The 21448-nt window shown below is 41.6% G+C and overlaps 1 protein-coding gene across 3 annotated transcripts; it reads left to right on the top strand.

Annotated features, from left to right (window-relative positions):
- Nucleotides 1–1702: 1702 nt before the first annotated feature.
- LOC109893824 (zinc finger protein 11) lies at nucleotides 1703–20965 on the top strand. Of its 3 annotated transcripts, none has more exons than XM_031829246.1 (4): nucleotides 1703–1984; nucleotides 12607–13303; nucleotides 13903–14092; nucleotides 14699–20965. In XM_031829246.1, exons 2-4 carry the CDS (start codon nucleotides 12875–12877, stop codon nucleotides 17470–17472), a joined length of 3393 nt encoding a protein of 1130 aa, XP_031685106.1. In that variant the 5' UTR covers nucleotides 1703–1984; nucleotides 12607–12874; the 3' UTR covers nucleotides 17473–20965. The 3 variants fall into 3 exon arrangements, with proteins under 3 accessions (XP_031685106.1, XP_031685107.1, XP_031685105.1); XM_031829247.1 differs by having other exon boundaries at nucleotides 12602–13288; XM_031829245.1 differs by having other exon boundaries at nucleotides 12602–13303.
- The last annotated feature ends 483 nt before the right edge of the window (nucleotides 20966–21448 follow it).

The following is a 21448-nucleotide window of genomic DNA, read 5'->3' as shown; positions in this document are numbered from 1 at the left end:
ATCTTTTCAGTGGAGAGAAAGATGGCGGAAGAGGATGCTGAGTTCGAATTAGGCAGCGAATGTTCTGAATGGACAACAGTAGTAACGGAAACTGAATTGAGAAAAACATGGTAATGGTCTAAAACTGGAACAGTAAATGATAACGAATCGCTTCTTGAGTAAGGATGCGTTTGATGTGTACCTCGCTTTGAAGCGTCAAATTGTGAAGTATGCGCTTGGAAAAGTGGAGTCTGTTAGAGTGTCCAGGAGTGGTCTTATTTTAATTACTTTTATTTCTGAAGAGCAGAGGAAGATTGCAGTGGGCCTCAAAATAATCTGGACAACAGAAGTTTTGTGTTTTGAATTTCGGAGTAGAGACACCCATCAAAAGAGTCATCTCAGGGGTGACGACGGATGTTCAGGTTGAATACCTGAAAATAATTCCTGGTGTGGTTGGTGCCCGGCGTCTGACCCGCTGGGTGAATGGAGGAAAAATAAGAAAGTATGGCAGCCCTGTTGTTTTTTGATAAAGAGCAAATACCTACGCATGTAAAGCTTGGTTATTGTTATGTTCTGTTAATTGCTGATGTCCCCTTTAAGAATGGCGCAACCTTGGTCATGCGCAGTGTTGTTCTATGTTATTCTGGAACCAACTCGTTTTAGTAAATGTGAAGCTCCAGTTAATTTCTTTGCATTCAGAGTCTTTCTTATTTTATAAATAAGTAATAAGAGCTAAGACACTACAGTTGTGTAAGAGCTTTCGTCCCCAGACCACTGCAGTGTAAGAATTGTGAAGGATTTGATCATGTTTCAAGTGTGTGCAGACGAACAGAGTATCATATAAAAGGACGAATGTGTTGCATTTGTGGTGGGGATCATGATCCCAAGTTCCTGGAGTGCCCTGTAAGGGTGAAGGAAATTGAGGGGGCAAAAGTTAGTGGTCAATTGAATCTCTTGTGCGGTTGGTGATTTAAAATAATTGAAAAACCAAGTGATGCTAGTGGACACACCACAGCCTGTAGTAAATGTTTGCTGCCAGACAAAATATACCCTGTGTGTTAATTATTTTATTTAACTAGGCAAGTCAGTTAAGAACAAATGACGGCTTAACCCCAGATGACACTGGGCCAATTGTGCGCCGCCCTATTGGACTCCCAATCACGACCGGATGTGATACAGCCTGGATTCAAACCGGTGCCATAGACCGCTGCGCCACGACACTGCATTGCAATCTTAAAAAGCAGCAATTACATTATTTGAACACATCTGGCAGTACAATCTCCTTCAGACACACTGCTTGCAAATGACGCACGTCCATCACACAAGGTTCAGGTTTATCAATGATTTAATCAATCATTTTTCGTTCACATTTTAGAACGCTCCAAAGTAATGAATGTTCCTTACTCTTCTGATTGAGTCTCACACCATCCGTGGGGATATAGCGCCATCTACTGTACACATACTGATATTAAAATGTTTTTTTTTTAGTTGAGTTCATTGCCACGGTTATAAATTGTACGCACAAGTCTCAAATAACTCGAAGAAACTAGATAGTATTGTGGCTGCAGCAGAAACGTTTTTGCGACTCAAGGATTGTACATCGAAAGACTTTGCAAGGGGCACTGGCGCCGGAAGACCCGCCCATGTTCCCCTTGAGCATGCGTATGGATCAGACCAGTTTTATTGATTTATTTTGAACAGAAAAGTTGTTCGATTTATAAAAATTTTGTAGTTTTTTGGAAGTTTTGGAAGTTCAGTTTTTTGGGGAATCCGGTTTCCGACCCGCATAGTATGTGGCGGGATGTACATTAAATTGTGTGATCGCCAATAAACCAGGCATAGAAGAAGAGGTACTCTAATTTCTTTCTAAAGAAGAAGAAGAAGAAGCAGCAGCTGCTACCGGAAATGAGTATTTGCTTGCGATCAGTTCAATTTGAGCATGGCAATGAGAGCATTTCCACGAGTTCGACTGATTTAAGATTCATACATGCTTAACGTTAATATGGTGAGTTATTCAACTAGCTATATACAGGTTTGTGCAAAAACGACTAGATATGCGTTTATTCGGTATGGATATGATGCACGCTAGCGAGTAGTTAGCTAACGTTAGCATGTCTTGTGAACAAAATGGGGGACGTGCTACTTACTATACATTGTTTTTTTTTTTGTGTAAATATGAACACGTTGTCTTAACAAAATAATGTAGCTTCAAATGACATAGGCCTATTGTTAAAATGATGCTGTAAAGGTATACACCCTAACATAATTCTCAACTCCATGATATGTAGTTCAGTAGGCGTAGCGATGAGTTCTGGCAGTGTCCTATACTTTACCTCCGAATATAAGGCGTCAAACGACGGGTTGCAGCACCCAAAGAAAATGACGCCTTATCGCAGGACGAACAAAGGTACATAGTATCGAGTTACCGACTCTATCCCAGTATGCAAAAAAAAAACGGCCTCCCGCTTGCTATTTGTTGTCTCCTTCGCCCAAGGCTATACATTCCTTTTCCTTTAAGACGTGATTTGCGTCAGGCGGGGAACCACCACCCAGAGAACCGTAATAAGGCCTAAGTAAACTATCTAGCCATGGGTTAAGTTTTTAACTTTGACAACATCGGGCGTCTGTGTATTGGTTTGACTCCCTGAAAATAACCCTACCACAATATATCCGGCTTCAACCAACAACCAAAACTTTCCAGTCCACAAAGGCGTATGTATAATCTCCAGCTCTACCAGACCTAAAGTGAAATGTGACCCTCACTATCAAATATTCTGAATCTAACGTTTCTGCACCATATTCCTGCTGTGTCGACAGTGATGGATTTCATGGCAGTCCTCTGGAACTTGGGTATATGGTGCGGTTCGGACAAAAGTTGGATTAAGGTTTATTTGATAGGGAGACATATCACTTTACATCTGGTAAGTAGAGTACCTAGAGATTATACATAAGCCTTTGTTTAAAATAAATTATTTTGGTGACGACAGATATTGTGGTAGTTTATTTTCCACCGCCAGCCACCAGAACGATGCACAACTCGGGGGGGGGGGGGTCCAACCAATACAGACTCCAGTTGTTTCCCTAAGCTAGGTTAATTTGAACCACGAGTAAGGTATTTCCTCCATATCGAACTCTGCCACCTTTCAGCTAACTGCTGCAAGCTTTTTTTTGTGAATTTGATTTATTTGGCCATTTTTCAAAACATACCACACAGGTGGACACAATGAATTTAAAATAATTTGAAGATGACACTGTGATACACCAAATAATTTAGTTTTAAGAATTATGTATGTGATTTAATCATTATGCCCTTTTAATAGCTTCCATTTGTTATTGAATTTTATATACCAGGCTATATTTGAGGCAATACCAACTGTTCCTTACAGGGTGTTGCTTTGTTGAAAAGAGACCACTCCCTAAACGGCCTCACCCACTGGGAAGAAAAGGGATCACTGTCATTAAAGCAGAACTGAACTCGAGAACCTACTTGTTGAAAACAGCATGTGTGACATCGATATTAGTCAAACATTTATTCCGGTGTCAAAATTCACTTGAAAGTGCAAAGTAGGTTAATTTTGGTCATGCAGTCAGTATCCTCCAAAAGTGATATTTGAGTACGAGAGGTCATCAGGACTTAGTTAAGGGTTGGGTTTTGATTTCAACAATGCCCACTAACACAGCTGTGGATTGCATGATATCCAATCCTACCACAGAACAAAGACAGTTAGCCAGACAACAGGGCTCTACACTCACTTTAAAAAAAAGTGCACCTACGTTGAAGAATGTAGGGCCACACAGACATTTAGGAGCACAATGGAAAATATTTCAGGTAATCAAACTAGAATAATGCTAGAATCCTTACTTTTGTATATAAAAATTCCAGGTCGCACAGCAAAATATTTGGGCGTATATGCAATTAAAATGGTCGCGCTTTACACCCCAGGACAACACATTGTACATTTTTGAACTTGAGTAATACTGCACCAAACATCTTAGCTAGATATAAAATTGTGACTAAAACATCCTTGAAAAAAAACAAGAAATCTGTAATTAATTGACATTTATCATATATCCTTTACAAACTGACTTTATGAAATGTTGTCTGTAAAAATAAATACAAATCAGGACGTTTTTTAAGAACCCAATTCATAGTCCCATTGTTGCCGGCATAGGTCCTAAGCTTTTATTACCTCCCGTGCACATGCTGGCAAGTTTAGAAGTGAGAGTAAACATGGGCCAATCCCGGGTGGACCTCTATTTAATAAATCCATTGAATATACACCATCCATAAAGAAATCCATGATATAATTCAGTCTTGTCTGGCTGTACCATGAACATAAAAACCATGGTTATTTTGTTCATTAAACAGAAGACTCACTTACCTGATCAGTCAACACACTTATTTTATAATAGTCTAATAATATAACAGGATAAAGTACAAATAATATGGCTGAGAACATCTTCAGCTACTTTCTATTTATTATTAGGGGAAATAAACCCACAACAAAATGTATTTGCAAGGTAATGGTGAGCTTACAGAAAATGAGTAATTCTCTCTGAGAATTGTAGAACTCCTGCATCTTGTCACAGGAAGATTTGGTCTGGTTGTTGTGGCAGTCCGTTAACCACAATGGACGTTGCTGAAGTCCAGAGACTTCAACTCTTTTTTTTTTTTCCATGTCTCTGCGACAAAGGAACTCCGTCGTCTCAGCGACAATCTGACTTTCCACTTTCCATAAGTTAAATGTTGTCTTGAGCAACACTTGAACATTGTAATTGTCTACAGCAGGGGATCAACTAGATTCAGCTGCTGGACAATTTGTTCTTGAGCCAGATGGTGGGAATATAATTAGTATAATTAATTAGTATAATATAATTAGTAAACTGCAAATTGATCACAAGGCAAAACAGATAATATTTGACTAAAACAATCATTTCAAACCTTGTTTACATTTGTGTATGATCGATCAAATATCTATTATGCGCGGGAATCCTTGAACAGATTTCCAAAATTAAAGTCACATGGAGCTAATATGTTGATGTTTTCAGTAGTTCAACAATAAACATAGAAATAATAATCTAATCATGGGAGGTGGGGAAATTTGTCCAGCAGTCTGCTAGTTGGGGAACCCTGGTCTAACAGAGAACAGTCATGTAGTTAGATCAAGTATAAACTGGCCTTGTTGGCAGAATAGATTCAATGCATGATTTAATATAATTCACCAATACATTTCTTGGTAGTCCAACAATCTTTGCTGTTAGGTTGTAAATCACAGCTGGCCTGGAACATTGTTTGCTTCCTCCAGCCATTCGGGATGGACTGTTTCAGTTGGGTAAAGCAGGCAAGCTGTCCTAGCTACGTTTCATTACGGGTAGTACAGAACAACACATTTCCCCAAAACATTCTTGAACAGACTGAGGTACATTTGGTGGGTGTGGTGGGATGTGGCTTGAAGACAACGGCCATGCTGACAGCTACACCCCGCCCCCCCCGCCCCCGTTTTGACCTGGCCGCTGAGAACACCACTGTTTCTGTTCAGTTGAACGCTACCATACTTTGTTTCGTACTGAACACAGCTCATGCAACATACCTCCGCAGACAGGAAGCAGACAAGCAGTTGAAGGGAGTGAGTGTGTGCGAGCCAACATTGGCATCCATGTTTTGATTTAGCATCTTAACAATTGGATGAAATGATTTCCTGGCCACCGGTAGGCGATGCCACAGACTACAAAGTGGGAAAAGCGTTTCTGAACAGGTAGTTCGACACCCGTGTCTGTCTATGTCTATAGTAGGTGGGCTAATGTTAGGATCTCTGTCTAGCTGTATATCTATCAACGTAGACAGGTCTGTCAACCTAGACGGGTCTCTCAACTAGTGATGCACTGATATGACATTTTTGGCCAATATCCAATATTTTCCTTGCCCCCCCCCCCCAAAGATACCGATATTTACAATTTTAGCGGCCTTTAAGCATTCTAGTACTGTTAAATAGTAACACACACATGGACACAGCGGTCTAAGGCACTGCATGTCAGTGCAAGAGGCGTCACTACAGTCCCTGGTTCGAATCCAGGCTGTATCACATTGGGATTGGGAGTCCAATAGGGTGGCGCACAATTGGCCCAGCGTCATCTGGGTTTGGCCGGGGTAGGCCATCATATTTGTTCTTAACTGACTTGCCTAGTTAAATAAAGGTTACAACCACACTGACCAAAAGTTATTTGGTTGACATTTCCCTATGTCCCCATTACCAGTAGAACATAATCAAAACCAATTTCTTTCACTTATTTGCCGTGCTGTTTTGTTGTTCAGTCATTTCATTCTCAACCAGGATTTCATCATGTCAAGCAGTGAAGTTTCAGCTCTCTGTCTGTCTGTGGCCCCTCTTCATCGGTGCGCACTGTCACTGTGTCCATTTCCATCTTGTCCAGCTGTGTAGGTAACATTTCACGTAAACCCAGTTTCTTGTCTGCATCGAAGTAGAGGTACTTGCATGGTGGCGACACAGTAAAGGGAGAATGTCACCGAATCGCTTGTTCACGGTCTGTATCGGCAGCTTTGTTGAGCAGGCGTTTCAGTGCCATGACAGAGGGTATCACGTCTGCTGTTTTGTTGAGCAGGCGTTTCAGTGCCATGACAGAGGGTATCACGTCTGCTGTTTTGTTGAGCAGGCGTTTTAGTGCCATGACAGAGGGTATCACGTCTGCTGTTTTGTTGAGCAGGCGTTTCAGTGCCATGACAGAGGGTATCACATCTGCTGTTTTGTTGAGCAGGCGTTTCAGTGCCATGACAGAGTATCACGTCTGCTGTTTTGTTGAGCAGGCGTTTCAGTGCCATGACAGAGGGTATCACGTCTGCTGTTTTGTTGAGCAGGTGTTTCAGTGCCATGACAGAGGGTATCACATCTGCTGTTTTGTTGAGCAGGCGTTTCAGTGCCATGACAGAGGGTATCACGTCTGCTGTTTTGTTGAGCAGGCGTTTCAGTGCCATGACAGAGGGTATCACGTCTGCTGTTTTGTTGAGCAGGCGTTTCAGTGCCATGACAGAGGGTATCACGTCTGCTGTTTTGTTGAGCAGGCGTTTCAGTGCCATGACAGAGAATCACGTCTGCTGCAGACACAGTTGATGAGCTTATTTCTCAAGTCAGTTGTTTGAATGGCGTTAGGAGTGTGTTCATGTTTCCAAGTTTTAAACATGTTCTCAAATGCCATTGAAATGGCATCAGCGGTACGACAACCAGCATATTCATTAGCAATACGACTATCCTCAGTACGAAATCCTCGACGACCCACTGTGCTGTCAGACTCAGAATGCTCATGGGGCTGATATTGCTCGTCCAAATGTCAGTCGTGAGGCTAATAGCAGTGACGCTATTACTGTGGAACTTCGGTAGGGCAACATCTAAAAAGTAGTGCACTTGGTATTAGGGTTGCCCATTTTGTGGAAAATTTCTGTGGGAATATATGGGATTTAAAGCAAATTAATATTAATACCATTTAAATGTGTAATGTATTTAGCTTTGGATATATTTACCATATCATATGGAGACAAGCAAACCTTTTACCTTGTCATAAGTAGACATAATTGACACATTTATTAAATAGAAATAAACTATTTAGTTACGCATTGAACTTTAATAAAACGACTCGACTGTTCACATGATTTCACTGAACAACAAAAGACAGATCATTGGGGATCATATTCCCTATCGCATCTCCCAAAAAACATTTTCAACGTACATCTGTAAAATGATGTTCAAGAAACTAAAGCTTTGGTTGTCTTCCTCTCAGGCTTCCATGTCTTCTCCCTGGACCTCCTCAATGTCCACCTTCTTGAACATCAGACTCTGAGGCCTCATTTTCACTGTCACTTTGTCGTGGACATTTCCTGTATTTACCAAATCATGAGAGCAAACCACACACAAGTCAGTTATCACAAAGTCCATCTTTAATTATATTATATTCAGTGTCTATCAATGAATTCTCTGAGTCCCTTACACATTGCAACTGAGATCCTTTATAGAAAAGACACACATAGCCAGACAGCATTGGCCATAAATTATCGTTCAGCTTTGTCTCCTAAACTATGTTCTTTTCTCGCTCTCAGAACCATAAAACAAATCCTCATATCAACAGGCATATATCAAATCCACCCCTCATTGACAAGATCACAGAGATACACTGACTGGCACACAGACATTGTGGAGCCAAGAGATACATGCTTGACCTCTCCCCTCTCTGTGGCCCAAGTAACTTAGTCCTGACAGAGAACAGATGACTGCAACCCCGCCACAGTATTATACAAAAATAAACATTCTGATAAGAATTAACTCACCAGCATATAATGAATATAAAACATCTTACCTATGTTACCAACTAATTCTGATTATTCCCCAACAACTTACCAACCTTGTTGAAGATGGCTCGATGTCAGGCTCAAAAAGCCTCAAATTTTCCCGACTGGCCACCCATTTTCAACCCTTGTAGTGGTCAGCCTGTTGCGTGCTTTGGTGTGTGTGTGTTCACAAACAAGGACCAGTTGCGCTCTGAGGCGGCTGATGTTGGTGGGATTTGGAGGATGATGGAGGCAACAGGGGAAAGAGCCTCAGATCCACAAAGTCGCTTCCGCCAAGTGGCTGATGAGATATGTTGGCACGACCTCCGTATTGCATCTCCATCCCAAAGGCTTTGCTTGGAAGTGTACTTCGACCAGACTGCCAAGAACCTTGCCCTCATCGAGGCCAAGGTGGCGAGACACGGTAGTGAGGACACCATAGGCCTTGTTGATCTCTGCACCAGACAGGATGCTCTTACCAGCATACTTGGGGTCCAACATGTACGCTGCTGGTTGTATTGGCTTCAGGCAGAAGTCTTCATGCTTTTTGATGTATTTCAGAACTGCAGTTTCCTCTGCCTGGAGCAACAGTGAAGTGGGCAGGGCAGTATGGATTTATTCTCTTACATCTACAAGAAGAGTCTGAACATCAGACAGGATGGCATTGTCTTCCTCAATCTGTGAAATGGCTACTGCTACAGGTTTCAGGCTGCTTACCACTCTCTCCCAAAATACATCATCCAGGAGGATCCTCTTGATGGGGCTGTCTATATCAGCAGACTGTGATATGGCCATTTCTTGGAGAGACTCCTTCCCCTCCAGGAGACTGTCAAACATGATATCAACACCACCCCAATGGGTTTTGCTGGGCAGCTTCAATGTGGTGCTCTTATTCTTCTCACTTTGCTTGGTGAGAGACTGATTCTATAACTTATGACCCTTCACATACCTAACCATTTCCTTGCCTCTCTTGTAGAGGGTATCCATTGTTTTCAGTGCCATGATGTCCTTGAGGAGCAGATTCAATCCATGAGCAGCACAGCCAATGGGTGTGATGTGAGGGTAGGACTCCTCCACTTTAGACCAAGCAGCCTTCATGTTCGCAGCATTGTCTGTCACCAGTGGTCCAAGGTCATTGACTGCCTTCAGCTTATCTGTAATGTAGAGACCTGTGTCTGTTGTCCCTTGTCTGTGCGCTTGTAGAATACTGGTTGAGGGGTGGAGATGTAGTTCATTATTCTTTGCCCCCGAACATTCGACCACCCATCAGAGATGATTGCAATACAGTCTGCTTTCTCTATGATTTGCTTGACCTTCACTTGAACTCTGCATCCAGCAAATGAGTAGATAAAGCATGTCTGGTTGGCGGGGTGTATGCTTGGCGAAGAACATTCAGAAATCTCTTACAATAAACATTGCCTGTGAGCATAAGAGGTGAACCAGTTTCATGCACAGCTCGAGCAAGACATTCATCAGCATTTCTGACTACTTTCCTCCATTGAGTCAAAAAACCTGATTCCAGGAGGACCATGAGCTGTTGCTATCGATAAGGTGTCTGATTCATCATTTTCACCTCGAATAGAAGTAGAGGGACTTGTCGTGAGCGGAACTTTATGCACTTTGCCAGATTCTGCATATTTGTTGCATTCTTCACATGATTTGGCACAGTATTTGCAAATGTACACAGCTTTTCCTTATACATTAGCTGCAGTGAAATGTCTCCACACTTCAGATAGTGCCCGTGGCATCTTTCTTTAAAGATGAGAAAAAAAGTATAGAATTCCATGTACAGAAATAGTTAAGCAGTTAGATTAAACAACTCCTTTTGTAAGATAAATGTTTTAAAATTAAACATGTATGGAAACAAGTGAATTAACACTCAGTTAGCAGGCTCAAGCAAGGTAAAAGCCACATGGTAGCAAAAACTAACTTGCTGAAATTGTTAACAAGTTAGAAATGATTTAAACACTGCTGTAGGCTACTATTTACTAGTTAACAAAACATAGTCATATAAAATATTTTTAATCCCACCCAATATTGTAATCAAAATTTGCCAGAAAGCATGTAGTGTGCAAGATCTTGAATCAGCTGTACTGTACTCGATGGAAGAATGCAGAGGGTTGCAATTCCATTGAATTGGGGTTTAACCAAAATATGCCACAAGACCTAGAATTGCCTTGTGTATCCCACAAAAAGACCTAGAATTGCCTTGTGTATCCCACAAAAAGACCTAGAATTGCCTTGTGTATCCCACAAAAAGACCTAGAATTGCCTTGTGTATCCCACAAAAAGACCTAGAATTGCCTTGTGTATCCCACAAAAAGACCTAGAATTGCCTTGTGTATCCCACAAAAAGACCTAGAATTGCCTTGTGTATCCCACAAAAAGACCTAGAATTGCCTTGTGTATCCCACAAAAAGACCTAGAATTGCCTTGTGTATCCCACAAAAAGACCTAGAATTGCCTTGTGTATCCCACAAAAAGACCTAGAATTGCCTTGTGTATCCCACAAAAAAGGTTCACCCGTTATAAGCAAACTTTTTTTAATGAATTTAACTTCTCTGGCGCAACTTCTCTCGACAACGTCAGGTGAAATTGCAGAGCTCAAAATACAGAAATAGTCATAATAAAACAAAATAAAAATACAAGTGTTATACATCGGCTTAAAGATGAACTTCTTGTTAATCCAGACGCTTTGTCAGATTTCAAAAAAGTATTTACGGCGATAGCATACCATGCGATTATCTGAGGACAGCGCACCGCTTATAGCATACAAACATTTTCCAACCAAGTAGAGGAGTCACAGAAGTCAGAAATTGGGATAAAATGAATCACCTACCTTTGAAGATCATCTGGTTGCAGTCACAAGAGGCCCAGCTACACACTAAATGTTTGTTTTGTTTTATAAAGTCCCTCTTTATATCCCAAAAACTCTGTTTTGTTGGCGCGTTTTGTTCAGTTATCCACTGGCTCAAAGGCGGTCAAAACATCCTAATAGTACCGGTAAAGTTCGTCGAAACGTGTCAAACGATGTTTATAATTAATCCTCAGGTTGTCAATTGTCGGATCTATCATATTTCAACTGGACAATAGCGTGTTCAATAGAATGGAAAAAGAATGAAGGGCATGCACAGTCACGTGAAAAAGACTGACATCTAGTGGAAGCCATAGGAACTGCAATCTGGGTCCTAACCCATTAGATACTCAATAGGTATTCAATTGAAATCCACCCACATAAAAAAAAATCCCACTTCCTGGATGGATTTTCCTCAGGCTTTTGCCTGCCATAGCAGTTCTGTTATACTTACAGACATTATTTTAACAGTTTTCTATCCAAATCTACCAATTATATGCATATCCTAGCTTCTGGGCCTGAGTAACAAACAGGCAGTTTAGTTTGGGTATGCTTGTCATCCAGATGTCAAAATACTGTCCCACAAGCTCAAAGAAGTTAAGCAAAATTCCCCAAATTCCCTTAACTACCCATGGAAAATTTTCCTTTTTTTTTTGTGTGTACCGGTGCTCGACCAGTCGGTCGACATCACCCACGACCGAGAACGGTTGATTGTCAAGGGCAATGAGTTCTATCTTGGCGGTTTTAATGGATTTCGCCTTTGCGTTGTCTCGCTGAAATGTTCTTACTCTTTCAAATGACTGCTGGACTTGTTGACTGCTCGATCCACACAGCAGACATTGTGGGCTAGGTTAGGAATGCTGTGTTGCCCGTGTAGCGCAACACTTTACATGGCATCATTACGTCCTGTGCATACCTATATCACATAGGTACGTCAGCTTTGACATCAGTTTGCACATGTTAAACTAGACATCGGGCCGATACCAATGTTGGCATTTGCAGATGATATTGTCCGATTTCTGAGATGGCTTCCGAAAATGAGATGGCTTTATGAAGTGATTTCTATCTCTGGCGGGTTGATTTGCATTTGAAAGCCCCGCCAGTATAAGCAAGTCTGCTGTCGCACCGCCAGAATCTCTTTTGAGGGGCGCCTGCCCCCCTATGGTGAAAATGAGATGCATTTCATTTCCCCATTGTAAAGTCTGACTGGTGGCCCACATTAGATGGAATGCACATTAGAATGTACCCTTTCAACCCAAAATTGAAGACTCCGATGGATAGAATTTAAAAAAGATTTAGGAGACTATTACCTCGTGCTAACATGTTGCTAATCAGTATAATAGTGAATGAGTGTACTGACTACCTTTTTTATAAACTCAGTTGGCTTACATTGAGTTTTCTTTGTGTGTGTGTGTGTGTGTTCTAATTTTAAGGACAGCGGGACATACTCATCCTGCTCCTCATCCTGATGCTTGAAACAGCACATTGACTGATCTTCATGTGAGCACAGGCGCAGAAGAAAAGTTAGAGCAGACAAGTTTTTGTATCTCTGGCGAGTTGATTTGCATCTAAAAGCACCAGAATCGCTTTGACGGGCCGCCTGCCTGCTGAGTGCTAATTGGGGATTGTGAGAAATTTTGAAGAGTAACCAGCTGGCAAGTCATCATTTACCTAACGGACTATTGCCTTGTTTACCACGTGAGAAAATGAGTCCAGAGAGGGCAACATTGTTGGATGACATAGCACTGAGTTTATGGACTTTAACCGAGGATAATTTACGTTATCTATGCGAGCTGTGTGGAATATGTGGCCGAGATGGGTCTGAAGTCAAAGGAGAGAGTAGACGCTCACTGCGTCGTAAAATATTGGAGGAATATTGTGAGAGTGCTGATTTAACAGAATCCGAGGAACAAGGAATGTCTCGGTTACTACAACTGAAAGAAGACATCACCGGAATAGAGGAAGAGGCTAGCGTTGTCCCCACGGGTCCCAGACAATCAGCGACAGCGGGCAGCTCACAAGCATGTTGCCATGGAGAACAGAATGAAGAGGGAGGGGGTTGGTTTCCCAGCAGGAAGCTGGAGGCAGAGCCAGTTCCACACTGGCTCATTATACCGCAGGTGAGAGTGAGGGGGGTGAGTATTCCGTTTATAAAGACTTGAACAGCTAGATCTGAATCAGGAAGGTTAACTGGGCCTCTGCAGCGTAGGTCCTAGCACATCAGGTTGAAAAATGGACTGTTAAAGGGAACTGGAACATAGAACCAGTGTCTGTTTTACCATAAGTGAACTTGTTCACTCACAATTTCACACACTAACAAACAGGGTGAGGAAAACTGTGACAACCGACTCCTACCTTGCTGCTAACCTGCTTAACAACCGACTGCTACCCCGCTGCTTAACAACCGACTGCTACCCCGCTGCTTAACAACCGACTGCTACCCCGCTGCTTAACAACCGACTGCTACCCCGCTGCTTAACAACCGACTGCTACCCCGCTGCTTAACAACCGACTGCTACCCCGCTGCTTAACAACCGACTGCTACTCCGCTGCTTAACAACCGACTGCTACCCCGCTGCTTAACAACCGACTGCTACCCCGCTGCTTAACAACCGACTGCTACCCCGCTGCTACCTCGCTGCTAACCTGCTTAAAATTTGAGTTCCCCTTGGGTGTGTGTGGTGTTTTTTTTAAGAACAGTGAAGATTAACCCAACTCACCTCTTTCTTTCAAGTCTGAGACCAAATGTACAGAGTCACTGGGTCCTGGTTGTGACGGTGGGCAGCAGGCCCCAGAGATGGCGTCTTGGCAGACTCTAAAGAGGTTAACGGTGCTGCTGGAGGACTGCAGGTTTATGCCGGGCCAGAGAGTCAACATCAAAGTAGAAGAAGAGGAGGAGATGATTTCTGTCTTTGCTGATGATGGTATGAACAGAACAGAATGTAGAGCATTGAATGCGTTTAGGGCATGTTTTCAGTTTTTTTTAAATATATATTTTTTATAAATTATGTATTTGACCCTGAATCCTTGGGTGTCTTGGGCAACTACAGAGGAGTTGGGAAAACACATGCTCTACAACATACCCTATCCTAAAGTTATTGATTCCTAGATATAGTAGAACTGTCTGTCCCCAAAATACTTAATACAAGTAGTATTTATGCCATTTTATTCAGATAAAATGCCAACTGTGTTCAACAATTGATATGGTATAACTTTTTTTAAACACTTATTTATCCTTTATTTAACTAGGCAAGTCGGTTAAGAACAAATTCTTATTTGCAATGACGGCCTAGGAACAGTGGGTTTAACTGCCTTGTTCAGGGGGCAGAACGACATATTTTTTACCTTGTCAGCTCGGGGATTTGATCCTGCAACCGTTCGGCTACTAGTCCAACGCTCTAACCACTAGGCTACCTGCCGCCCCCAAAATATTCTAATATCTACTGCTAAAATGCCAACTGTGTTCAATTGATATGGTGTAACTTGTTTCAGCAGCTGACATGTTTTTTTCTCTGTTGTCATTCGTACAGGAAAGAGCTCAAGACCCCAAAAAGAGTCCCCAAGACTCCAAAAAGAGTCCCCAAGACTCCAAAAAGAGTCCCCAAGACTCCAAAAAGAGTCCCCAAGACTCCAAAAAGAGTCCCCAAGACTCCAAAAAGAGAGCTCTCACAGTTCCCAACGTGAGAAGAGCTTCACAAAACAATCACGTCTTAAACGGCGCCTGCACTCCGGAGAGACACCTCCCCACTGTTCGGGTAGCAAAGAAAGTGTCTCTACTGTGACATTGTCGAAGAGACCCAAGACAGTCCATCCTAAAGAGAAGTGTCAGAACTGCTCTGACTGCGGTAGAAGTTTCTCTTCGACAGGATGTATCAGGAAACGCATGCCGTTGTTCCATTCAGGAGAGAAACCCTTCCACTGCCTAGAGTGTAGTAAGAAGTACACTAGATCAGATCAGTTGAAAGATCATATGGTTATATGCTCTGGTGTGAGACCTTACCAATGCCCTGACTGTGAAAAACAATGTCAGGAAGTATCACATGCTGTAGTAAAAAGTTCTGATCCTAATAACGTGTTAGTACATTCTGGAGAGAAATTGTATCAATACCCTAACCATGAGAAGACTTGCACAGCATCAGACCATACTCAACAGCTGTACACACACCCTGGAGAGACGCCTTACCGTTGTTCAGATTGTAATTCATATTTCGTTAATGCATTACAATTTAAGAGACATAAGCAAGAGCACACTGGAGAGAAGCCTCACCTCTGCTCCAAATGTGATCTTTGTTTCTTTATAGAAGAGGATTTAAAAGCACATGAGACGATTCACACAGAGAAGCTTCACCCCTGTTCTGACTGTGGGCAAACATTTTCTACAGCGCGATATTTAACTAAACACAAGCGGACACATTTAGGGATTAAGCCTTTCCGTTGCACGCAATGTGACAAAGGGTACACCAATTCAGATCAGCTAAAAGTTCATACGATGACGCATACTGGGGAGCGACCGTACCAATGTGGTCAATGTAAGAAGAGTTTTAAAACCAAGCCCCATCTTAAATACCACCTGTTAATTCATGAGGTAGGGATGTTTCACCACTGCCCCGACTGTGATCAAAGGTTCTCCGCTGAGGAAACTTTAAAGGAACACATGCAGTTTCACATGGTAGAGAAACTTTTCCACTGTCTGCAATGTGAGAAGAGGTACAGTACTTCAGATGGATTGACAGAACATATGATGACTCATACTGATTCTGATGGGTCACCAAGTACCAGAAATGTAGGAGAACAATGTCAGGAAATACATGCCGTCGAAAAAAGTTTAAATATTAATCAACGCCTGCAGGAACATTCTGTAGAGAACCCTCACCCTCATCTGTGTCCTCACTGTGAGAAGGGTTTCTCAAAACAATCGTATCTTAAAGAACACTTGCTTTTACATGCTTGCGAGATAACTTCTCGTACCCTGGTAAGGTATCCGACTTCCAGAAGATTAAAAGATCATCAGGCAAAGTCGCATATAGAAAGGCCTTGTATTTGTTCTGACTGTGGAAAGAGCTTTGCTCAACTACGCAGTCTTACTAGGCACCAGCAAATACACACGGGGGAAAAGCCTCACCAGTGCCCCATCTGTGAGAAGAGTTTCTACAGGAAATCTAATCTTCAACAACACTTGGCAGTACATGCTGGCAAGAAACCTTACCAGTGCTCTCATTGTGAGAAGAGTTTCTCAAGACAATTACAACTTAAGATACATATGTACTCGCACACTGGAGAGCAAACTTACCATTGTGCCGATTGTAATTCATATTTCCTTTATGCGTTACAATTCAAGAGACATATGCAAGAGCACACTGGAGAGAAGCCTCACCTCTGCTCTGACTGTGGTCTAACCTTCCTTATCGAAGAGGACTTAAAAGCACATGAAAGGATTCACAGAGGAGAGAAGCCTCATCACTGCTCTGACTGTGGGCGAAATTTCTCCTCGGCAGGATGCTTAAATCAACACAAGCTCTTGCATCTGGGACACAAATCTTTCCAATGTGAGCAATGTGATAAGAAGTTCTCAAGATCAATTCAGTTGAAAGTTCATATGTCAAGACATACCGGAGAGAAACCATATCAATGTTCTGAATGTGATAAAAGTTATTGTCTTTCCAACCTCTTACAAAAACATCGGAGTATAACGCACAGGGGAGAAAAACCTTACCTTTGCTCTGACTGTGGAAAGTGTTTTGGTTACCGACACCAACTCATAGTCCACCAGCGAATGCACACTGGGGAAAAGCCCTTTGTCTGCTCTGAGTGTGGGAAACAGTATTCCAATACATGTGGCTTGAAGATACATCAGCGAACACATACTGGAGAGAAACCGTACGAATGTCCCGACTGTGATCAATGTTTCATCCGGGTAGATTCCCTTAAACACCATCAATCATCAACGCATACAGGGAAGTGGCCTTTCAACTGCATTATTTGTGGAAAAGGTTTTTCGTCGAGCTGTGAGCTAAAAGGCCACATGCGCAGTCATAGTGGCGATAAGCCTTATCAATGCCCCGTCTGTGAGAAGCGTTTCACGCTCGCGGGAACCTGTCGAAAGCACCAGAAAACTCACACCGTGAGAGAGAAACCTCACGCCTGTTCTGAATGCGAAAAGAGTTTTGTAAATGTACAAAGACTAAAGGTACACAAGAGAGTACACACTGGTGAGAAGCCATACCACTGCTCCGACTGTGGGAAGAACTTCACTCAATTGACAAGCTTAAATAGGCACAAGGTCAAACAACACACAAGGATATAGAAAAAAAGCAGACTGCCTCCTGAGTGGCGCAGTGGTCTAAGGTACTGCATCGCTGTGCCACTAGATATTCTGGGTTCGAGTCTAGGCTCTGTCGCGACCGGGAGACCCGTTGGCCGAGCGTCGTCCGGGTTAGGGGAGGCTTTAGCCGGCAGGGATATCCTTGTACCATCGTGCACTAGCGAATCCTGTGGCGGGCCTGGCGCAGTGCATGCTGACACGGTTGCTTGGTGTACGGCGTTTCCTCCGACACATTGGCGAGGCTGACTTCTGGGTAATGTGGGCATTGTGTCAAGAAGCAGTGCGGCTCTCGACCTTCGCCTCTCCTGAGTCTGTACGGGAGTTGCAGCGATGAGACAAGACTAACTACCAATTGGGGACAAAAAGGAGTAACAAAAAATGGGGGGAGACTGAACATGGCCAAGGAAAGTATCACTGTACTGCTACCATCCAGTTCCTTCAAAGTCCTGCTCCTTGACTATTTCCACATTTTGTGTTACAGCCTGAATTTTTTTTAATGGATAAAATTGAGACTTTTTGACACTGGCTCCATGTCAGTGGATTACATTCATAAAGCTTGAAAAGCTGAAATGTCTTGAGTCAATCATATTCAACCCCCTTTTTGTTATGGGAAGTCTAAATAAGTTCAGGAGGAAAAATGTGCTAAAGTTTCCATGGACTCACTTTGTGTGCAATAATAATAATAAGTGTTTAACCTGTTTTTGGAATGACTGCCTCATCTCTCTCTTCCCCACACATACAATTATCTCTAAGGTCCCTTTGTCGAGCAGTGAATTTCAAACACAAATTCAACTACGAAGACCAGGGAGGTTGATCTATTGATGGATGGGGAAAAAAGCAAGACATTTTGAGTATTCCTTTGAGCATGGTGAAGTATCAGTACACCCAGTCACTATGAAGTGGTAGATGTCCTTCCTAGCTCAGTTGCCGGAGAGGAAGAGAACCGCTCTGGGATTTCACCATGAGGCCAACGGTGACTTTAAAACAGTTACATAGTTTAGTGGCTGTAATAGCAGAAAACTGAGGATGGATCAACATTGTAGTTACTCCACAATGCTAACCTAAATGACAGTAAGGAAGGAATCCTGTACAGAATAAAAAATATTCCGAAACATGCATCCTGTTTGCAACAAGGCACTCTAGAAATACTTTCAAAAATGTGGCAAAGCAATTAACATTTTTGTCATGTTTTTCAATACGACACATTACTGAGTACCTCTCTCCAAGCATAGTGGTGGCTGTATCATGTTATGGGTATGCTTGTAATTGTTAAGGACGGGAGTTTTTCAGGATTAAAAAATAAATATACGGAATGGAGCTAAGCAAAACCCTTTATGACAACCTGGTTCAGTCTGCTTTCCAACAGACACTGGGTGATGAATTCACCTTTCAGCAGGACAATAACCTAAAACACAAGGCCAAATCTACACTGGAGTTGCTTACCAAGAAGTCGGTCAATGTTCCCGAATGGCCGCGTTCGTTTTGACTTAAATCTGACAAGATCTGAAAAATGGTTGTTATGCAATGCTCAACAACCAATTTGACAAGAGCTTGACGAGTTTTGAGGCAAATGTTGAACAATCCAGGGGTGGAGTTACACAGAACGAGTCCGTTGTAATTGCTGCCAAAGGTACTAATACAAAGTATTGACTCGGGTGTGAAATATTTTACGTAATTTGATATTTTTGTATATCATTTTTCAGTAAAGTTGCTTGCATTTCCAAAGCCGTGTTTTCACATTTATGGGGAAAATATGTTCAATCCATTTAAGAAATGTAGGCTTTAACAAAATGTAGGCTTTAACAAAATGTAGGCTTTAACAAAATGTAGGCTTTAACAAAATGTAGGCTTTAACAAAATGTGGAATAAGTCATGGTATGAATAATTTCTGAAGGTACTCGATATGGTCTTCTACTTTGCTACCTTGTTTACCGTACCTTTGGTACTACCTAACCTGCACACCAACTAACTTTTGTATTCTATTGCTCCCATGGTTGACGAGGCTGTATCTGAACTACAGGAACATTTATTGACCTGAAATTAGTATTGAATGTAGGTCAAACAAAGTATACTGTATGTTCTTCTATGGAGTGCATGCAAATAATTGATTTAAATTATATGTACTTTGGATGGTGCCCATATTGATTGTGTCTCTGCTTACAAATATTGGGGCATCTGGATAAGTGAAAATCTGTCTTTCAATATAAAGCATATTGACGAGTTTAGCTGAGAATATATTTTTTATAAGTAGGTCATGCCTTTCACTAAATAGTTAGAAAGCAGATCGTTCAGTCGACGTTCCTACCGGTCCTTGACTATGGCAACATCCTCTATATGAACACAGCTGCCACTTCATTAAAGCCCTTAGATGCTGTTCATCTTAGCACATTGCTTTATTACGGGCAACAGGTTTAGTACTCATCACTGCGTTCTCTACCAGAAAGCAGGTTGGTCCTCTTTGATGTCACGTAGGTTGATACATTGCTATGTTTTAATTTGTAAAGTCCCATTTTTTTACAAAAAAAAGTCCCACTGTGCCAAACACAATCACTAACCTTAAGAGCTACAGAGTTACTAAACCCAGTCTCCGGGATGGTTAACTCTGGGCATTCCTTTGGTCTCTACACATTTTATTTATTTTGCACGGTATTTGTGGATCAATCTTCAAGATGTTAGAAAATGTGATGTTTTGAAGCCTCTGGAAATGCATAACACTGTTGGACCTTTTTATTACTGATGAATGTGTGATTTCTATTATGACCGTGTTTGTCTTTCTGCTTGCATTGTTTTGTATTTTATGTCGTTCTGGGCTCATGACTTACTTGATTAAAAAAAAAATGTAGTTAATTAAGGTGAGTTATTCATCACAGTGGAGACGCTGTAGTCTGCATAAAAAAAGGAGAATATGTAATGATTTAAACTACACGATGTAACAACGATTACCTCCACGACGTAATGATAAGTTACTCATTTCACCTACAAGCTCGACTGTATTCAGTCTAACTCCTTCAGAACCCAGTCTTTAACTTTTTGGGGTTTTTTTCTTCTTCAACTGATAACAACGATGATTTGACTAAGCTAAATGATTTCCCACCAACTGCTACACTAAAGAATGCCAATAAAAGGTAGAGCTTAAATGTAACAAGGTTGTTTTTATAGTATAATTATTTGCCTCATTGTTCTATTTTATAGATTTATTTTATCATTTGAAGGACTTGAAATCTGTTTTGACCCATTTGGAACTTGATTTAATTGTACGTGTTCTGTAGCCTGGCTACCTGTCTGCTGTCATGCCACTCGCTGTCATATGCCAAACATGCTAGCGGAAACAGACTGGCACCCAGGCTTCATGTTCTGCACTTCTTCTTCTTTTATGTGTATTTTATGCCGGCCCTATTTGAACATTTTTAAAACAATTCAGTTACAGATGTGGAATCACTGCATTTTAAAATAAAAATATACACTACCGTTCAAACATTGAGTCATAAATGTCCTTGTTTTTGAAAGAAAGAGAATTCAGAGTTCAGTTAATAACATTGATCAGAAATGGTGTAGATATTGTTGTAAATTACTATTGTAGCTGGAAATGACTGAATGGAAAATCTACATAGGTGTACAGAGGCCCATTATCAGCAACCAATCCTCCCTGTGTTCCAATGGCACGTTGTGTTAGCTAATCCAAGTTTATCATTTTAAAATGGCTAATTGATCATTAGAAAACCCTTTTGCAATTGTTAGCACAGCTGAAAACTGTTCTGATTTAAAGAAGCAATAAAACTGTCCTTATTTTAGACTAGTGGAGTATCTGGATCATCAGCATTTGTGGGTTCGATTACAGGCTCAAAAGGACCAGAAACAAAGAACTTTCTTCTGAAACTCGTCAGTCTATTCTTGTTCTGAGAAATGAAGGCCATTCGATGCGAGAAATTGCCAAGAAACTGAAGATCTCGTACAACGC

This window comes from Oncorhynchus kisutch, linkage group LG7 (genome assembly GCF_002021735.2).
Source record: "Oncorhynchus kisutch isolate 150728-3 linkage group LG7, Okis_V2, whole genome shotgun sequence".
NCBI lineage: Eukaryota > Metazoa > Chordata > Actinopteri > Salmoniformes > Salmonidae > Oncorhynchus > Oncorhynchus kisutch.
This window is presented reverse-complemented; position numbering and strand designations above follow the sequence as displayed.